The sequence below is a fragment of the Terrapene carolina genome, unplaced genomic scaffold (assembly GCF_002925995.2).
Source record: "Terrapene carolina triunguis isolate 2854851 unplaced genomic scaffold, T_m_triunguis-2.0 Scaffold95, whole genome shotgun sequence".
Classification (NCBI taxonomy): domain Eukaryota; kingdom Metazoa; phylum Chordata; order Testudines; family Emydidae; genus Terrapene; species Terrapene triunguis.
In genome coordinates this window covers 4999688-5021126 of record NW_020664446.1, presented here as the reverse complement: position 1 = coordinate 5021126, position 21439 = coordinate 4999688, and the positions used below count along the sequence as shown (strand labels likewise).

Below are 21439 nucleotides of genomic sequence, written 5' to 3'. Positions count from 1 at the left end.
AACGGAGTGAGCTCTAGGGTGGCTTGATCAAAAGCCCTTCAGAGTCAATGGAAAGATACCCAGTCACTGCATGGGAGTGGGACCAGGCCTGTGATGCCTAACATGCTACCACTGTGTAGGAGGATGGTCTTAGTGTATGTGCAATGTGACTCAGGGAGCACGGGACCAGGATTCATCACCAAATTTGATCCGCTAGTTGGATCATTAGCTTCCCCGGTTTGGGCCGGGTACTGACGGAGAGTGTGTAAATGCTGGTCATTCTAGTGCCATGTAAATGCTGTTCCATGGACGGTGAGGGAAGATTACTCAGCACTTGTACAGGGAAAGGGATGTAAATCATTACTGACTCACTATCTCCTTTCGCTAATTACTAGCTACAGCATTATACACCCTTGTATACCTTCAAGGCCTAACCTACAAGCCTCGAATGCACAAGACTCCCTCCAAGTCAGGGGGGTCCGCTCCTGGAAGCCTCACAGAAGTGGACTCCACATGCTTAGAACTAACACTGCTTTGAAGAGAAAATAAGTTGGAAAGAAACATTTGTGTCATAGGCTGGTGCTTTCCCTTTTAAATAGGAACAAACCCCCCACTTTTCTGAAAGAACAACAGTAGTGAACATGGGAACATCCATGCTTTGTGGCAGGATCGAACGCTGTCAATGCTTTGTGGCAGCACACAACGCCCCTGGCAAACACCAGCTCAGATGGTTGATTCGGTTTCAGTTGTTTGCATTACCTGCCCATGCTTTTATGAGTGTTAGTCAAGCATCATAAATATAACATACACCCAAATGGTACAACCGGCAGGGCTGTATTTATCAGGGATGTTCCTAGTCTGCAAACTCAAACTTAGCTCTTCTTTCACAATAGATTGTCAGCAAACCACCATCTCAATTCAGCCTTATGCTGTCATTAATGTTTTTTGAATGGGCTCGTACTACCAGGGACTGGCCTGGCCTGCTAAGTTTAGACCTTCCCCAAACAATGTAGTAAACGAACAATCCACCCTGGGTGCCACTTTCTCATCATCTGCGGTGGAGGCAGAAACTCTTGAGGGAACCGCAACCTTATATGACCTATTGCTATGTCTCCACTGTGTATGTCGTTGGCACTTTGACTGCCCTTTCCCCCCATGGGTAACACTTTGGCTGTGTAAAGAGCCCATCCAATAAAGACCGGTTAACTAACTTATTGTAACTGGTTCTTCTAGAGGTTCTGTCCAGGTGGGTTCCATTTGTAGCATGTAGCACATCATGCATACAATGGGGGACCTACACACCACAAATAGGAGCCACATCCACAAAGACTCACAGGAGAACAGATACTTGGCTACAGTTTTAAACTGGGATTTTCAAAGGTGCGTAGAAGAGTTTGTTGCCTAACATCCACCGTAGTCCAATGGAAGTTGGGCACCTAACTAGTGTAGATAACTTTAGACATCCCACCCTTCACCTGTACTTGTTAGGAGCCAGATTTTTCTAAAAAGAACTCAGCAGGTCCCCTAAAACAAACAAAACAAACACACACCCCCCTACCTCTTTTGAAAACTTGGCCATTTGCTTTGGTGCCTAAATAGGAGCGGAGTTCTTTTACAAAGCTGGCCCCAGTTGTAGGTGTTCTCTTGAAAAATCTGTTCCTAGGAAGGGTTTGTTCCAGCGTAGGTGGGTATCTGCACCATTCGAGGGTTATGCCATTCATGAAGATAAATGCTAAGCCCCACAGACCGATGCACATGATTAATCATACATACTGCAAGCAGTCCCATTGGAGGCCTTGGGGTCTCTCTTGTTCTGAATAGTAAAGCCCAGCTGATACCAGGCATCACAACCCCGGAGGCAGCCCTGCAACAGACTTGGGAGGACCAGGGGCCTGTACAATGGGCAACCACAGAGTGGGGTCTGAGCACACTTGCGAAGGACCAGAGTTCTAGTCAACTCCAGACTAAGATGAGACCCCCTCAGGAGCTAATTGCAAGTGGGGGGACCCAGAGCACAGGCACACAGGGAGAGACAAAGGGAGGTGTTGATGGAGAAAGCAAGGGCAAGGCTCCCCCGCCAAAAGAACAATATAAAACTGTAACATTTCTGGGGGTCAGTTCAGCTCTCTCCTTACCCATCTCCACTGTCTTCCATGACTTCAATGGCACAGGTGGACATAAGGCTTTAGCAGAACTAATCATCTATGGGCCATGTCATAATGGACCTGCAGTGACTCCACCCCTGCGTGGAGGAAGATTATATCCACAGCTTAAAGCGATACCAGGTGGACACTGGGTTAGGAAGGGAAATACAACAGAAAATTCATCTCCTATGGAAGAATTCAGAGCCAAAAAACCTGAGCTGCCAAGAGCTGGGGTTTTGGGATCGTCTTGCTTTTAAAAACCCTGAAAAATCACGTGCTTTGCTTTGTTATGACAAAGACTATTAACTTCAGAGCTCTCAAGACTAATCTTAGATTAATCACCACCTTTCTGTGGCAGAAAGTCCAGCCCTATCCTCATAGCCATAGGAATATCACATAAAGGCCGTTTGGCTCAGACACGCCAGTATTGTGAAGGTGGATGCTCTTTTCTGAACAAGAAGGAAACAGCCATCAGGTCCAATGCTTGAAAGTTCAGCACTCATCCAGCAGAGATTGACAGTAATGAGGTGGCAGCTGGGGGGGTGGGAAATCATCTAATCGCACTGAAAACTTTCCCCTCTTCCTCACTGCTGCTCTGAGCTTCTATCGTGTATTTCGTTGGGAGAAAAGAAAAACTGGGTGTTATCAGTGAGTTTAGTCTATTCTGTCACTCTCGCAAGTAGCCAGAATCACTAACTCATGCCAGTGTTAGTCCAAGATTTATGCAGACTTTATCTTTCATGACAGACGAGCCATAATTCAAAGAGGCTGGTAAATTATCCCATATGCAGTTTATTCAATGCAGACAAGCAAAGGCGTGGTGAGATATGGGAGATCCATGTATCACTGACTATGAACAGCTCATTGAATCCAGGGATAGTTTATTATCCGGATGGTGATAAAGACTTAATTTCCATTGTCACGGAGGAATGAGTGCAAAGGGGAAGCATTTACAGTGCTATATGGTTTCTGCGCAGGCTGAGTCCCACAGCTGTCACTGGAAGGAGTTGTGTTTGTTTTACGCAGTCGTAATCTATGGGAAGTAGATATGCTCCAAACAGCACTCGTCTAAACTCTCATCCTGAGAGGTGCTGAGTGCCTATAATTCCCACCAGCTTCAGTGACAGCTGCAGAACGGTCAGCAACACACAGGATCTGGCTGTGAACGAAGGGGAGCATGACAGAGTGGAACCCTAGCTCCAAAAGTCACGTAACTTGCTACAGCAGGCAGTGCCAGGTCCCTGTCCTGTGTCTAACCCACCCAGCCAAATTCCGCACGCCAGGAAACACGCTCATTGTATTGGGCTCCTGGAAAATAGACATCGCACCACCGTGAGCTGTAGGCAGATCAGAATTCAAACAGTCACCCATGCCGGGCAGGAGCGTGTCTGCAGTTAGCCCGGGGAGGGTCTGAGAGGCAGGACCCCTCTGTTCTTTCCACTGACATGGCAACTCAGTAATACTCTACATGTGTCATCTGCGGGTCTCAGACAGAGGCCTCTCATTATGCCCACTAGCTTTTTTAAAGTAAATGGGGAAACTGAGGCACAGAGCAGTGAAGTGAATTATCTAAGATCACACAGGCAGTCTGAGGCAGAGGTAAAGAGAGACGCCAACTCCAAAATCCCTTCCACATCTAAAGCCTTCCTATAGCTCAGCTCCCTCCTCTGTATAAGGGACATGAATTGATAACACTACTATGCCTCCACGGGTGTTGGGTGGGTGAATTAGAGTTTGTAAAGAGTCATGAGATCTTTGGCTGAAAGGTGCTGTGGACGTGTACAGAGACATGGTGTTCCCTATCACATCACCAGCACTGATGCGAGAGAAAGACAATGATGAGGCAAACCCCACACTGTCGCTGTTCTGCTCCAATGCATGGTTGCTAAAAAGCCGACTACCCAGTTTTGTATGATCCGTGCTAGGACAGCGTCTCATTATGCTAATTTCACTTTTAAATGAAGGGGAAATGGAAGGTACACAGAGGGCCATATGTAATGGCAGAGCAGCGCCCTGAAGCAATTGAGGATGCAATACTCTTGAGGATCTCTTACAAATTAGCATTAGTAATGCCTGCCTAATTCACTGAGAAAAATAAAACCCAGCCTGACGGAAGGGCTTATCCAACCTGGGCATTTGACACATTAATTTCTTTCCAAGTCGTGTTGAACATTTTAAAAATTTTAGACATACACCAGAAACCCCCCCAAATGCTTCCAAATGGATTCTGCTAAAGCAATAAAGTGGCGTTTGCCCTGCGGTTCACCAGAACTTCAGGCAGTTAAGTGCCACAGAATGCAGGGCTGTTAAATCCGTATCTCTTTAATGAGGCCATTTTCCATAGACAAAATCAAAAACATGGGCCATAAAACTCTGGGGCACTCCCTAAGTGAATGCTTGTTAAAGGAAGAGGCCCATTATAGGCATTTTTGTGCAATAATGTTATGCATTTAGCAGTGGGGTATTTTGTAGTGTATTTATTTTAACCGATTGATTACTGGCCGTTTCCAAATGGCCGGAGCAATACAAGACTCCCATGGTTCAGATTCGAAAAGGCAGAGCCCAGGGTAATGTACTGGCTGCGTCTATGATCAGGTTGCCCTCTGGTGGCTAGCGCCTCAAGATCGTAAGGGACCTACTACTACACAACTCTCCTTTATCTCACATGTCAGAGACTCATTTCTTTGGTGCTGAAGACCCAGGATTCTAGTCCTCGGTCCCCACCTAGGTGTGCGATTTATCCAGCAACTGTACACACTATCTGCAGCACAGAGATGCATAGGCAACTAGTGCACACACAACTCCTCGTTGAGACACAACTGATCTGCATGCAAGGCGCAGTAAGTGCACGTGAATTAAACATACGATTCCGCACATGCAGTATTAGCGGATGTTTTGGGGGATGTTTTCTTGAACACGTGCTGCATTGTGGGTTGTTTCTGGGGTCCAAAATGGGGAAAGAGCAGTGGCGGCAGCAGGACCAGCAGCAGTGTTACAAGGACCTCAGGAAGGTGGGAAGGACAGGCTGTCTAACCATAGCAGGACTGTAGGGGAGACAGGCTCAGCTTCACTGCCCCCTGCAGAGTCAGAGGGGGAATCAGGTCAGCCAGCTGCCCCGAAGACCCAGGAAAGGGAGGGGACAACTCCCTCCGCCAGAAACTTTGGGAGGGTAGATGCAGAAGATGCATCAAGAAGACAGTGGGTATGGAGGTCCTGGTGAGGAAAGGAGGTGTCTAGCCAGGGAGTGAGTTCAGTCTCCATAAACCCCGCTGTGCCTTGTGGACCACTAACGGTCTATGAAAAGCTGCTCGGTCACATGGTGCTGGCTTGTCCACCTTGTTTCCAGCTGAAACAGAACGAAAGTGACAGAAAACTAAACGAAAAGCAAAACGGGACAGTGCACGTAGCTTTAGAACCCAACACAAGGCAATTGCCATGTGTAAGCAACTGCCAGAACTGCCTGCAAGATCTTACTCAATTGCACTTGGGAGGGGATGTGGCTGCATGGAACAAGCTCTCTATTAAGATGTGGACCTCAGGCAGAAAAGCTTTGGGACCCCATGCCATAACTTATTCAGTCTCTGGCTTCTCTTCTGACACTGCCGATAAGGGTCCCAGTTAGTGCCAGTCATGATTACGTTTGTGTGATGGAATACAACCAGCCAACTAATAACTGGCCTGAATCCCAACTCTCCCTTCCCACTGAGCATCCATCAGATGGTAACAATCCTTAGCCACGAATGGTCTACGCCAGATTTAAATGAATGACCTAAAGACTCTGTATGCCATTATCACTGTCATTCACTGCCTCTTTTACCCATATATTAATGAAGCACCTGCTTGTTTGTTTTTTAATTACCTACAAGGAAACTTTGATCTCTATGCAAAGTTCACTTCCCCAGGGAAGCTCAAAAATAATTCGTTGCATGGAAGCAATTCATTCTGAGATACAGCAAAGTTAAAAACAATCATGTACCACCACTTGGCTTCCCAATGAGTTTCTATAGAGACTCACTGCAGCTTATGCTCCTCCAGACATGAGTCATACCTTCCAAAACCTTCTGAGGTCAATCAATTTTACTTTCTAAAATTCATTACAATGTAAAAGGCAGCCCAGTATATTCAGTCTGGCTCACTTCAGTCTTTCAGGGCTCTCGATAAACTTTTGCCTGATCCAAGACACTTACAAGCCAAAGCTGGGAACAGTAAATCACTGTTGTAATACGCTGGTCGTGTCCACTTTACAAGAACATTAAACCTGAAACAATGAAGTTGCTAAGTGAAAGATTTCAGTTCCAGGTTGTTTTGGTTGCACCATGGGCTGCTTCTTCCTCTTTTAACGTTCTCTCATAATTGAAGCACAGTGTCCTTTCTCTGTTATGAATCTTTCCTGGGTTGGGGTGAGGGTAGAAAGGGGAACATACAACATTAGGTTCCATATATGGTATGCAAAGCCTGTGTTTCATTTCTACTTGGCTACTCAGTCTCCTAGAGATCAGTAACATTCGAGTCCTCTGTTTTGTGATCGCCTCCCTTATACACGAGAAGAGTCACAGAATTTAAGGTCACACAGGACTATTGTGATAGGCTCGTTTAGCCGCCTGCACAACATAATCCAGAGATTTTCATCCAGAAATTCATGCACCAAGACCAGTAATTTGTGGTTGAACTAGAGCAAATCTTTGAGGAAGAATCTACCACCTCCTCTGATAATCTGCTCCAATGGCTAATTAATTACCCTTATTTCCAGTCTGAATTTGTCTAGCTTCAGCTTCCAGCCACTGGGTTGTCTTATGACTTTGTCTACAACTTTAGAGAGTCTGTACTGTCAGATATCACTTCCCCATGTAGGTACTTATACATTGTGATCCAGTTGTCTTCTACACCTTTGCTTTGAACTCTGAGCTCCTTACATCTTTCATTGCACGTCCCTGTAGCCTCTCGCCCAACTGCGATGGTGCTTGGAGTTTTATTTATTTTCTCCTTGCTTGAAAGATTAATTAATCTTAATTTTCTGTTTTATTACTTCCCCTAGGATGAATTTAGTTCTAGTGAATTGTACTGGGTTGATAAAGACTGAAGACAACACCCCTGTTTATTGCACCAGTCCCTGCAATGGCCTATCTCAGACCTTGACCTTATAATGAGCTCTGTGCAGGTGCAGTGGTTTCCCCATGTGGAATTGTTTCTATGATACTACAGTACTTCTCGATCCTTAGCCCAGGAAATAACTCTGGTATGTCTGATACTGGTGGGACAGCTGCTGTTGGTAAATGTTGACTTTGTAATGGCAATTACAGTCATCAGATGGCAATGACTTTCATTTGTCATCATCCTGGGTCACAGCCAAATGGCTGATCTAGAGGTGGAAAAGTCAGTCTCCAATAATCAGTCTCCTGAGCCATCCAGTCCTCTAATTCACCTTTCTTAATTCTTCTAATTGTGCAATGGCGTTGCCAGTGGCCAGGAATAATTTTATCTGTATTGCAGAAAAAGCAGAAAGGCTGGAGAGGAGAATGAAACACCTTGACTTTAAATTCCCGGCTTTTGGAGTTAATGTCACAGCTCTTTGTTCCTTTAATTCAGTGTGGTGGTGCTTTACTTATTTTAATAAGCGCTTGAGTGATACCCCTAGGAAGAGATTTACATCTGCTTTATAATATTTACTGCACTAGAATAAGCAACCAGAATGGTGCTTTTGGCACTATTTGTGTCTTCATTTCTTGTTGTCGTAATAGAGTTTTTGCATGTTTCCCATTGACTGCCAGAGAAGACGGATATAAATGGCATTTCTTACGCTTCAGATTCACTATGGCATCATAGAAGCTAGAGATAGGAATACTCTATTAGGTCATCTAGTTCATCCTCCGGCCTGGAAATGATCAATCCGTAGGACTGATCCTGTAACTAGAGCATCATGAAGTGGCTAGTATTGGTGAGAGTCTGATAACTGCTCTGTATAAACAGCCCAACTGTGTTAAAAACACTGACATTTTATAACAATCCAACTTAAGGCTGCAAAGTTACATTTATGGTTTAGGCATGTCTTATAATGTAGGCAGTGCAAATGTCATAACATTGTACTGGATGATGCTAGTTACTGTCAGCCAGCATTACAATAGATGTACCAGCAGAGGGATCCTTATCCTTCCTTTGGGGACATTAGATTAATGCCAACAACTCCCCTCACTTACACTCCAGTTTAAAAAAATTCTAGCTTGTCCTCTTACAACCGCGTTCAGGAGACGGTTACCGTGTGTGCTCATGATACAGCTGGCAGAACAGGTGATCTGGTATCAAAGTAAACTGTGGCATGGTGGAGGCCTGATGGTTCTGTTCTTTCCTGTGCCTACCAGGCCAGATGGGACTTCCCTGCTTAAGTATAGTATCATTTAATCCTCTTTATTCCCCAGCCAGGTCTCTTTGGCTTGATCTACCATTATCAGAATGATGTGCTAGCTGGGGGAAAAAGCTAGCCAGGCTCTCTGTACAGCACACACAGGAACTGTCATCAAATTGGATCCCAGTGGCTATTAGACGATGAATAGTGGTTAAAGCAATAAATGGTAGTGTCACATGTGTTATGCTTGAGCATTTTAATTACAGCAGGATGTTAGTAATAAAAACTTATGCCTAGGGTTCATAAGTCTTAAATAGATCACTTAAGGTAGTTCTTCTCCTATTGCTAATAAGTCACTATAATCAAACTATACCATGAAAGAAAGCCTTGCAGACAGGTAGGCAGGTTCACCCCAAATCATCGTTAAAGGGGGTTATGCCCATTTCCTAGGAGGAGAGTTTAGCCACTAGCTCTTCCAAAAATAATTTGTTTTTTCTGTTTGATGGAGGGATTATTTTTGTAGTGGGCCTTTAAAAAAGCAAGGGTCATATTTTCAAATTAAGTAATTATCATAGAATCATAGAATATTAGGGTTGAAAGAGACCTCAGGATGCCATCTATTCCAACCCCCTGCTCAAAGCAGGACCAACACCAACTAAATCATCTAAATTACACCGACGAATCCCATTAATTAGCTATATGCATGTGCAGTCCGGTCATTGTGTGCCCAAAGTAGGCATCTAATTGCAAGCCTAACTTTTTTTAAAATATCTGTTCCTAAAAGTGAAGTAATGCACTGCAGAAAGATTAGATTTCTTACTCTGAAAACTGTCATGCTTATACTGGGACTCAGATACCCCAGCGAGGAGCACATTCTAAATGCAAGATTCACTTGAGATGTAGATATGAGCTTGCAAGATCACCGGTATCTAGCCAACCCATCACAGATTATGATAAGCATATCTTCCCTTAAAATGAACCTTGAAAGAGTGAAGAGAGACGCAACTTCCCATAGGGACTTATAGGCAGAATGCAGGTCTGCAGTCTGCCAGGGTTCCTACATTCATACCTGAGCAAGAGGGCTGACAGGAGATTGGAGTGGAAGAGAATGGACAGTAAAAGGAAGTAGGAGACGGTTGGACTGTCTGTCTCTGAGGCTTGATCTACACTACAGAGTTAGGTTGACGTAAAGCAGCTTACGTCGACCTAATTACGTCAGTATACACACTGCCGCCTTGCTCCCACCAATGTAAGTGCCCCACTACACCGACATAACAACTCCACCTCCACGAGAGGTGTAGGACTTATGTCGGTGTAGTTCGGGCGAGGCAGTGTCTGTGTAGACTCTGCAGGTACTTACATCGACTGTTGGATTTCTTGTCAATTTCACAGCTCCGTGCTGGAGCCGGGAGTGTCATGAACTAGTCGTGGTAGGGAACCAGTAGCCAGGCTACCCAGGCTGCAAGTAGCGCACAGCGGGAGCAGCATCTTTCAACCATTCAGCTTCAAATGGGGATTTGAAAAATTCTTTGGTTGACATCATATACCAGAAGTTTGGAAGAAATTCAGCCAAATGACTTTTCAAAGCCAAATGCCTGCACAGCCTTAAACTGCTGCTTCTCCCTCCACAGCAAAAGTGACACTAATTAGAGGATTTTAATTAACACCTATTTGTAAATCCTTTACGGAGTATTTAAATATTCAGCGTACTGCCATTGTTTTTGTCTAATGTGGTGCAACGTCTAACGTCTGAGTCCAGCACTACAAGATAGCCTCCCTTTAGCTAAGGTTGAGACACGAGTGCTTTCCTAGGTTGTGTCTACACTTTAAATGCTGCAGCTGTGACACTGTCGCATTTCAGCATAGAAAATCCCGACAGTGATGGGAGGGGTTAATCCACCTCCCTGACAGGCAGTAGAATTGTTCTGTCAATGTAGCACTGTCTACACAGCAGGTTAGGTTAGCATAGCTCTCCCTCTTGGGGGTGTCGATTTTTCATACCTCTGAGAGATGTGCCTATGCCAATGTATGTTTTCATTGTAGACTAGCCCCTAACTAAATATCTTGAATGTACTGTTAGCAAATGAACCCCTTGTTATTTACATATTGGATATAAACTACAAAGGAACTGCTCTCTGAGGGCCAAACCTTGCTCCCACAGACTTCACTGCAAGTTTTGACACTGACATCAGCAGGACCAGGACTTGGTCCACATTCAAGGCTAAGCTAAAGAAGACAGCTTGCACCGGCAAAAATGCTTGTGCTGGCACACAGCAGATACCTGCACACACAAATCTAAGAGTGTACAAGCAAAGGTGCGTGCACAAGCATTTTTTGCCTGCAGACTTCCACTTCCATGCTTTCAAAATATTTCTTCAGTGTTTGTTCTACACTTTCCACCTAGAAACATTCCAGTTAAAGGGACACTGTTGAGATACAGATCATCTATGTTAAAAGATTTACTTACCTGCATCACTTACGCTTGCCTAATTAAAGCAGAATGGGTCGTAAACATCTCATGGTTTGTTGGATTTCTGCTTTGCACTCAGATGCGAAGATGAAACAGTAGTTCATTTCACTGTGACTTCTTTGCATAATCTAACATGAGGGATTCAGGAGGACTTTCTCTGGTGCCTGTTTGGGCTTGTGGTTAATGCACAGGAACAGGCTCTGCCACAGATTTCCTGTGTGACCTCGGGCAAATCATGACACCTCCTTTTCTCCCTATGCAAAAGGCTCACACTTCCTTATTTCACCAGGAGATGATGAGGATTCATTTGTTTGTATTTGCAAAGAGCTTGGAGATCTTTATGTGAAAGGTGCTATATAAATGCAAAGTACAGTATTCTAACTCAGTATTCTTGGGTGTAGGTTCACAAAACTACAGAGCCCTTGGGGGGGGGGGGGGGTTTGAGGGTGGAAGGGGGGTAGATATAAAACTTTTTGTGTATGTGGCCTACAGTAAGCTGATCGCCTTCTAATCTTTTAATTCAATTCCCCTCCCCCACAAATCGGACCTCCTCAATATTTTTCGCGTGAAATTTTAAAATAGACAAACATACCCAATACTCGAATTTGCATAACTGCTCCATGTAAACCAAAGAACATCCAGAGGGGCTGGGAACAGTCCACGCAGACCTGCATGCCGGCGCTGGCACCATTATGACTCAAATGCAGTTCGCCTTCTGAATTCACCATAAACCCCAAGATATCTCCACTCTGGAGGGGCACCAAGACTCTACAGACTGCCCAGAATTCCTTCCTGTCAACCAACGACTCTGGGTTATAAGGAAGGTCACTGGGCCTCAGAGTACTAGGGTCACAAGAGGTCACTCCGTATGACAGTGTGCCGGAGCGGGAGGCATTTGATTTGTTAATTTTAACAAAAATGGTTTCATTGATTCTAAGGGGTCTGCTGGTGAAAACCAAAGTCCTCTCTTCCCGGGCATGTTCCAGCCGGGCCACAGTTTGGTCGTCCAGGATTTTGACATGGGCTCCCCTGAGCTGGTGGAAGCGGAGGTCACTTTCGAGCTGGGATGGGAAGAGATGGGAATGCTGAGAATTGAGGGAGTTCTGAGGGATGGGACACATGGTGGCCAGCACATGGAAGTTCTCTTCCTGGAGGTTGAGGTCGCAGAGGCTCACGGAGAGCCGGGTGTCCTCTGTCTCCCTGCGCAGCGAGGGCCGGCGAATTGCAGTGAAAGATCTCGGACGCAGGCAGTCGGGAGGAATAATTTCACTGTCTGTGAAACCAAACGAGAGAGAGAAGGATCACTCAAGAAATAATAAAAATATCCAGGATTTTAGGACTCACTGTTGGTTTGACTGATAAGTTGAAGGGAAAAGCAGAGAGCTTCTGCCTCGAATAAATTTTCCTTTAAAAAAAAAAAAAAGAGCATAAAATAAAATATTTTTGCAGTTGTGTGCTAGTCTTGTGCTTTCCCCATAGCACCAGCCACCATAATCACTATATAACTCAATGCAGGTAGACTCAATCAATAGAAAAAACTGACAGAGAGGAACTTCTTGGGGAGGGGAAGCAGAGATACATCATGAATTTATTGATCAAATAGCTATAAAGGGTGAGCTTTTATATCTTGTCCATGTCTATAATCACTTCTCGCAAGAGCCATGAAATGAGTAACTAAGCAGATATTTGGATTTTAAAACACAATGCTAGTCTTGTAAATTTCAGTCCTATTTGTTATTTGTTACCACTTGAAATTTAATTCATATTTCTAGCGATAATTAATCGCCAACCTACCCGTGTTTGCAGAAAGACAGCACAGAAGCGGATAATATCACAGCTTAGGAATTTTCTATAAATACAGCACAATCGCTCATTATCTCCAGAACAAATAATTAAAAATCAAACCAGCAGATAAATAACAAAGACGCATATGCCATTCAAATGCAACAGAGAAAAAATAATTACACATTATCCTTTCTGTTACGTCTCACTTGATGCTTCAAAAGCTGATCATCAATTTAATTCCTCTGCTAAACAATGTAGCCAGTTGGTTTTAATACCTAAATTACTTCTGTTTAGCACAATCTGAACCATGTTGCTACCTGTCAATGGTAAAGAGCAATACATGGAGGAAAAATGTTGAATCAACATAGTTTACAAACCTAAGCCCTGATCCTGCCACCCATGCTTAACTTTCTGAACTATGAGTAACTCTTTCAGGAACTATTCCGTGTGTGTAAAGTTAAGCATGTGTCTAAATCTGTGCAGGAGGGAGGCCTTATTATACCAGTTGTGGGCCATACCTGGGAACCTTTCTCCACTTCAATTGGAGCTTTGCCTGAGTAGGGATTAAAGAGCAGATTGCGGCTATAAGCCAAGGTCCAAATTATGTGGGCTCAGGATGCTCCACTCTGAGAGAAAAGCCACTGAAGGATTTTTTGTTGACTCAGCCAGAATTCCTCCTTGGGCTCTGCAGGAGCACACACAGGGAGCAGCTCCATCACCATTTGAAAGGGTGCAGCATGAACCCCTCTATTCCCCATGCATAGCCATGGCCCTCTCATCACAACCCCTTCGAGAAGGCGATCATCACCAGCAGCATTAGCTTGGAATAGCGCCTGCGCTCCTCGGTCCAACAGGGACAACTCACTGTGCAGGGGAGCAGGTGGGAGGCAAAGGAAGGCTCCATGTACCCATCCTCCAACGCTGCACACTCACACATGGCTTCTGGCCCCAAGCAAAGGCCTCAAGATTTAGCCCCAAAATAGCCCAGCACTGACATGCAAGGATGAAACAGAGCAACTGCAAAGCAAAATGCAACAACCCCAGATTCTAATTTAGGACAGGAAGCAAACCTGGTACTAGGTGAAGTCAGAGAAAGAACGTAGGTGTGGAGACAGCAATGAACATTTGATCAGTCAGCACCTCAGAGTTAACACTCTCTTAAGAACATAAGAATGGCCAGACTGGGTCAGACCAAAGGTCTATCTAGCCCAGTATCCTGTCTTCCGACAGTGACCAGTGCCAGGTGCCCCAGAGGGAATGAACAGAACAGGTAATCGTTAAATGATCCATCCTGTCACCCATTCCCAGCTTCTGGCAAACAGAGGCTAGGGACACCATCCCTGCCCATCCTGGCTAACAGCCATTGATGGACCTATCCTCCATGAATTTATCTAGTTCTTTTTTTAACCCTGTTATAGTCTTGGCCTTCACAACATCCTCTGGCAAAGAGTTCCACAGATTGACTGTGCTTGCTAAATTTCTCCCTCAGATTATTTATTTTACGACAGCACATGGCCAGGGCCTTGAGTCCTCTGGAAGATGGCACCCCTGTTAGGATGGCACCCCCTAGCACCTCTCCAGAATACTGGTTCAGTACTGACTCACCAAGGAGAAACACCATCTCTATTGAATCACTGAGAGCACATCTTGCAACATAGCGGTTCTCACCAATGATCTCTTATACCATTTCAACCCCGCTTATTTTGGGAGATCTAACAAGATCACCCCCAGAGGTCGCTGGGGTGCAGTGTAACCTCTTTGGTTTGCTTAAACTGAATTGCTCCAGTCTCCTCTTTAATAATCTGCAATTTCCAGAGAATGTTGGAATATTCAAAATTAAAAACAGACTGTCTGTTTGTATCACGTAATTGATCCTCCCCATCCTAGGAACAACTCCGAGCCCCAACAGTTAATGCAGGAAAAGAAGCAGAACAGGAACTGGTGTTACCCTGGATAATTTAGATCGCAATTGCACTAATGCTTTCTATTATATTGGTTAGTGTTTATGTCATCACTGCCCCTGCTGGATAGAATCAGACTTCTGTCCCTCTTCCAGGCTGGAAACCCACAAAGGAGAAAAAATGAATACTGGCAGCTGACACAGATTCTTCTGTGTAGGTGAACTGGTAGAGACCTTTGTGCATAGAAACAGAAGGTCCTTTAAATTTCATTCCCCTTAACCACATATGTGCAGCCTAGCTGACAACTCTGATGTGTGGGTAGCTTGCAGTCAAGGTTTCAAAAAGCTTATTTTCCACAAGGATGCTTCACATTTCCCTTCAGCTGCTGGACAAAAAAATTGAATGGAGGTTTAGGGAGAAAGACTGTCTTGTGGCTGAGACACTGGACAGAGCTACATTCTATTCTGAACTGGTATTAACTTGTTTTTCGGCAAGCAATTCAACCTCGCAGTGGCTGGTTTTCCCCATATAATGTGGCCCATCCATATAATGGCAATAACATTTCTCAACCTCACAGGGTGGCTTGTGAGGATCAATTGTAAAGATTGTTGGATGAAAGGTTTATAGGAGAACAGAGTATTATTAATGCATAGAAGGGATTTGTGAACATCTAGAAAGGTGGATCTTTTAGGGTTGCCAGCCTGATCCTACTGATCTGATTTTTGATCAATCGAAAATGATGCAGCAGAATTGAAAAATCCCATCATAAGGAAATTAAAATATTAAGATTCATCCTGCATGAACGTAAGTAGTGTGTTGACATGAAGCATGGAACACCACTGATGCAGAATAATTCATGAGCTGTGGAGTTATGAACGAATAATTCCATCTGATCATTATGGTGAAATCTCAAACAAAAGAGAGGACATTGGGTGGTCGGTTGTCAGCAGAATCCCACACAGGCATTGTTTTCTTGCTTTAGTGCAGCTCCATTTCTCACTTTGGTAGTATAGAACAAGCTGCTAATAAGACACTGGTCCATGATCCAGCCTTGTTTCTCTGCTACAGCCAATCTCCAGCGTGAATGTTAAGAACATTTAAGACAGACCGTTTATTAGTTTCAAATGTATGTGTCTGTGTCTGTGTGCGTGTAGTGTGTGTGTGTGAGAATAAAATTGCACAATAGTCCACATGGTGAAATTCTGGAATGTGAGGTAGAGACACTGCTAGTTTTCACCTCAGTATATTGCCCCAATCAGTATGAAATTTCTCATTTCTGACAATGTCTTACTCTCACCCCACATATCAGAGTGGTAGCCGCGTTAGTCTGTAACAACAATGAGGAGTCCAGTGGCACCTTAAAGACTAACAGATTTATTTGGGCATAAGCTTTCATGGGTAAAAAACCCACTTCTTCAGATCCCCAAAGGACCCCAAAGAGTTTGGCCAACTGTGCAACATTATTTAGGAATCCTTGGGTTTTACTATGCTATTGATGTCAGTGTAAGTTTTGCCTGAGCAAGGACTGAGGTGACAAAATGAGCAAGGAATTCAGGGTTTGACCCCTACGCTGAATTAGGATGATGGATTTCTCAGTGACGTCTCTAACAGATATCACTGTTGTTGTATAGTAGGAAGTGACTGCAGTGTTCTACATGGAAAGGATTTTCCACTATGTGCTCTTTTTTTCCTGGGAGAGAATCTGGGGCACTCTAGGTGTGGTTTTTTTTCAAAATTTGTGGGCCATACAAATCCCTTTTTCTCTTTCCTAGAGGATAAGGGTAAATTATCTGACTGATAAGGGGGCAGGGGATATGGGCGAGAAAAAGTTTTTAGATTGCTTTCACTTCTCTGCTGCAAGTTTTTCCCCTTTCGGGGTTTCAGAGACTACAGCCTCACATAAAACGCCAACTGTTTAGCATGTGATACCCTCCCTAGGCAAGGGGCTTCAAAGGATTCCAGCTTCCAATGCAGATGGTTTGGAAGAAAAATCCCCAGGGTTCTGGGTAGCCCCTAGCTTAATTTAATAAAGCTTCAAACCAAGGAGTTGGCTGGGGGAAGTGGAGGGGTTATCAGAATCCTCGTTCCAGGCTCTGCACTGCCTACATCTCTGCCTTGGTTTCCGTCTGCATCTCCTCCTCCTCACTCTGCCAGCTCCTGATTGTTCATGCTGTCTGCTGTGGCTTGAAAGAGGCTCCCTGGTCAACCATGACACCCCTCCGTCAAGTCCCCCCTAAGAAAGCTCTTCTTTGAGCCAGCTTTCCACCACTACTCATCCCTTCATCTACCACCAAACATCCCTCTTCAAAGCGATAGGGGGAATGTGGTAGCTCAGCTACCTCTGCATGCTGACTGCTGGCAAATGTTGACTTCTTAAGGACACCTCCTGCATATGCATATACAGATGCATGCACATACAACCATGGAGAGAATTATAATCTACAGCACTAACTAACAACCCTACAGCTACAAGACCCAAAAGGCACATATTATTGTCGGCATTTATAACATAGTGACTTTGTTATATCCATTCACCCTCTCCATTGTTGATACGTTGTCTATTGTCAACCAAAGAGCTTGATCCTCCAAGGTGAGGGGCACCTGCAGCTCCCACTGACTTCCTGCAGCACCCAGGAACCAACCCACAACTCACAGCATCAAGTGCTTCACCTGCAAGCTTTTGGGCACAGGGACCTTCTCCTTTTGACTTGTCTGCAAAGCACTGTGCGCACGTATGGTGCTAGAAATAATACATGATCCCAGTACATGACCTGCCAATGTGCATTAATGATGTGTAATGATCTAAAGAGGGTCTAATATGAACAAAGGAAATTCAAGTATTAGGACTGGAACAAAATGGTCTCTAAGACATTGGGAATCAGACTCATGGCCTTTGGTAAAAGAATACATTGCATCATAAAATGAAACTGCTTAATAGGAAACAGGAGTGTAGAGATTGCAAGGTAACAAGGAGAAAATTCATTGTATCTGTACACCACTCATGGTTTTCTGTTGATGAAGTACAAGGGATCAACTCTGAACTTACTTGAATCAGTGTGATCCACTGAAGGAAACAGAAGTAAAAAAAAAAAAGGGGGTGGGGTGTCAAAAATTCCTTCTTGCACGTCTCTTCGTTCTTTCTGTTCTTCTTGCTCTCCTTCCTCCCACTAACTTCATTTCTTCTCCTCCCCCCCCCCCGCCTTTGCATTCATTTGGTAATTTTGTCTTACTAATATTTTCACTCAACATTATATCTCCTTGTGGAGTTTTTGCAACTAAAACCCTGAGAACTGCAGAACCCCCAAAATGCTCACTGACATCAACAGGAATTGCAAGTCCTGAGTCTGACATCTATTGACTGAAATGTCATATACCTTTTCAAAATCAGCCTCCGCAAAAGGGGTTTTACAATTCTACTTGTGCCATTATGTGGGACTCCACTCATAAGCAAGAAAATGTACCAGAGCTCCTTCTCAAACTTTCAGGGAGGAGCCCTCGGGGAAGAAGGGCATGATTCCAACACTTACAATGGGACACTCCCTCCTCCAAGGTCTTTCACAGGAGTTGTGCGGCTAAGAAGCCGTTTGGCACCGCATTGAAAATTTAGGGGGAAGTGTCTGAAATATAAAGCAGATGTGCCAGGCTGTAAAACAACATGGCCGTTAGAGATGGGCCTAAGTGGTTTGGCAAAAAGCAACCCATCTTTTGGCTGAGAAGCAAAACTGTGTAACAGGCCACTTTGCAGTCAATCAAGATCCAACATCCCTCATAAGAGTAGGATGGTAAGCCCAGCTTTCTCACTAAAAGTCCCAACTCAGACCTCTGCCTTTGCTAAACTCTCCTTGCAGTTGTTCAGTGATATTCTTTGCTTCCCATCCTAAATTAGTTGTGTAGTGCAGTGTAGTTGTGTAGTGCACAGTATTATACAGTTGCCCCTTTTCAGCCCAGCGGTGGCTGCATTTCAGTGGTAGGTGGAATGATTGCTATGCATGGTATATAACTCAATTTGTAAAGTACTTTGAGGGGACCGAGGATGGAAGATGCTGTATATATGCAAATTCATTATATCTAGAGCTGGGCAAAATTTTTCAGATGAAACTTTTGTTTTGCCAAAAGATGCATCGTTGGGTTGACCGAAACATTTTGCAGATTCGTGTTCAATTTGCCAAATTGTTTCAGCCAAAAAAAAAAAAAATTGAAAAAGTCAAAAATTTTCATTTTAATGTTTTCTAAATGAAGTGTTTTGATTTTATTTTAAATTATTTTTGTTTTGAGTTTTACTTTTTTTTTTTAAAAAAAGGTAAATACCATTGAAAAAGAAATGTTTTTGTTTTACCCGAAACAAACAATTTTGTCGGCTTTTTCATTTGCCCAAAGTCAGGATCTAGGTTCAGATTTTCCCAGAGTTACAGGATGTTTGGTTCAGGCCCATCTCTAGTTTTGTGATATGTTTCTTAGAACTTTTTATTCTACTTGGGAAAACCAAGAAAATGGAAAAACAAACTCACCCCCATTGAAAATAAACCCAAGTGGAAAATTCAAGAGGCAAACAAAAGAGAAATGAAAGGAAGGGGAGACGGAGACATTGCTTGTAGTAGTTAAGAGACAAAGCCAAACTCACAAAGAATGGTAGGAGTGCTTTTACTTTTTGGCAATGTACCAAAATAGACACATTTTCTAAAAAAATTAACTTATTTGCTGTCAGAAAACTTGTATTCTTCATGTGAGGTCTGAGGAGCAGACAACTGCCTTTCTGTGCTATCATCGTGACCCTGTGGAAACCTGGAGTCACAAAATGCACAGGATCAGACTGTGATGCTTTGCCTAGTTTTGTTTTATTTTTTCTGTTACCTTTAAATCTTGAAGTTATAAGTCCTGGGGGCACTCCACTCTGTTTACTTCTCATAAACATTCAGGCGCCGGAATGCATCTTCTCAATTCATACAAAGAAGCCACTTTGGGAGCCTTATTGTAGATGTGGGAGGCAATTGGATAAAATCCCACACAGGAATGACTCATACTTAAAACTTTCTCTGCTATATACAGAGAAACTCAACTCATCTCAATACATTTCCCCCTAAGAACAGGCTGAAAAGTCAAACTACCTGACTAATTTCTGACCCACCATCCCTTCCTACTGCACCAGACAAAAGAGACACAAAACCCAAAGTCTTTAGTTAAATAAAGATCTAGTTAGAGTCATACTGTTTATGACTTTATTTTAAAAGTCTTAATATGCCATTTTAAATAAAGCATGCCCTTGCTATCTTCCCTACGGGAATATACAACAGATTACAGTCAATGGACAAATTCCTTCCTGATGTAGCTCCATCAGCTTTAAATGTAAGATAATTTTCCTTGTCTTCAAGAGCAGGTACAATTTAGCTCCTGCCTCAATAGTATCAGAGCTCGGGGGCTCATTGGTAGGGACTATACACTCACATCGTAAGATACAGTCCCTGCCCCAAAGAGCCTACCACCTAAATAGCAAGGACTAATCGAGGTGAGAGACCTGCGTGGCCATTACAGACTCAGACGTGCCAACTCTCATGAACTGATCGCAAGAGTCACGATTTCTAAGCCTCACTCAGAAATCGTGTCAGCCAACCTGGGCGCAGCAGGGGCTCCTGCTGTCAGCAACCCTGGGGCGGCTGGGCCAGGCTCCCGCTGTCCGCCCTGGGGTGGCTGGACTACCACAGTCAGCCCCAGGCACCGTCCGGGCTCTCACTATCAGCCTGGGAAGTGGGAGAGAGGACACCGCTGCAGCCCCTCCCAGGCCTGGGAAGGATGAAGACCCCTAAAGAGCAGAGGTGAGGCTGGGGGCTGTAGGGGGAGGCTAAGCATCCATTCATTTTTTTTCCATGGGTGCTTAGAATAAAAAACTGCAAACTAACATCACAAACACAACACATGCCTCACTTCACCACTCAGCACCCTGCTTCTGCTGCTCCCCTACCCCCATCTATGTGTTGCCTCTTTAGAACGCAAGCTTTTCAAGGTGGGAACCCTTTCTCATTTTGGTCTGCACACCAGCTCGCATACTTGTGGCAATATATAAATGAATAGCAGGAATAATTAACGATGACATCAGCCCGATGAGTCACACAGCAGGTTAAGACTGACACCAAACAGACTATTCTGTGGGTTCTGATTTGCATTTGATCTTTGGAGAGATGTGGTTTCTGGGCGCCCATTGTCACCTTGCAGTGCGTCATGTTCTGCCCTTTAGGGGGCTCCAAAGGCCAAAAGCCGGAGCAATTCTTCATTCATGCACTTCGTACTCGTAAATCGTGGTGATACCAAGTTGACATCATTGTGTACTTAGTGGAGGGTAAACACATTTGTAAAGTGCTTTTATGGGGTTCATGCACAAGTTACTAGTTACATTTGGATTTTATATCCTATTCATTTCAATCTGGAAGCCAAAGTAACTCACGGGAGGCTGTTTCATGCTATGAGGAACTGTTACAGACACACCATTGGCTGGCCCTGAATTAGCAGATAGGACATAGGATCTGGAAGTTTCAGACATACAGTAGAACCTCAGAGTTACAAACACCTCTGAAATGTTCGTAACTCTGAACAAAACATTATGGTGGTTCTTTCAGAAATTTACAACTGAACATTGACTTGATACAGCTTTGAAACTTTACTATGCAGATTAAAAATGCTGTTTTTAACCACCTTAATTTAAATGAAACAAGCACAGAAACAGTTTCCTTGCCATATCACATTTTTTTTAAACTTTTCCTTTATTTCTTTAGTAGTTTACGTTTAACTGTACTGTATTTGCTTTTTTTTCTGTGTCTCTGCTGCTGCC

The 21439-nt window shown here is 43.9% G+C and overlaps 1 protein-coding gene across 1 annotated transcript in view; it reads right to left on the bottom strand.

Annotated features, from left to right (window-relative positions):
• Positions 1 to 11484: 11484 nt before the first annotated feature.
• The window catches only part of NEURL1 (neuralized E3 ubiquitin protein ligase 1), a 106435-nt gene continuing 96480 nt past the window's right edge, over positions 11485 to 21439 (bottom strand). Inside the window, exon 4 of the mRNA XM_026651050.1 lies at positions 11485 to 12206. Within this exon, the coding sequence (XP_026506835.1) occupies positions 11485 to 12206 (722 nt within the window). The remainder of the gene's footprint in view (positions 12207 to 21439) is intronic.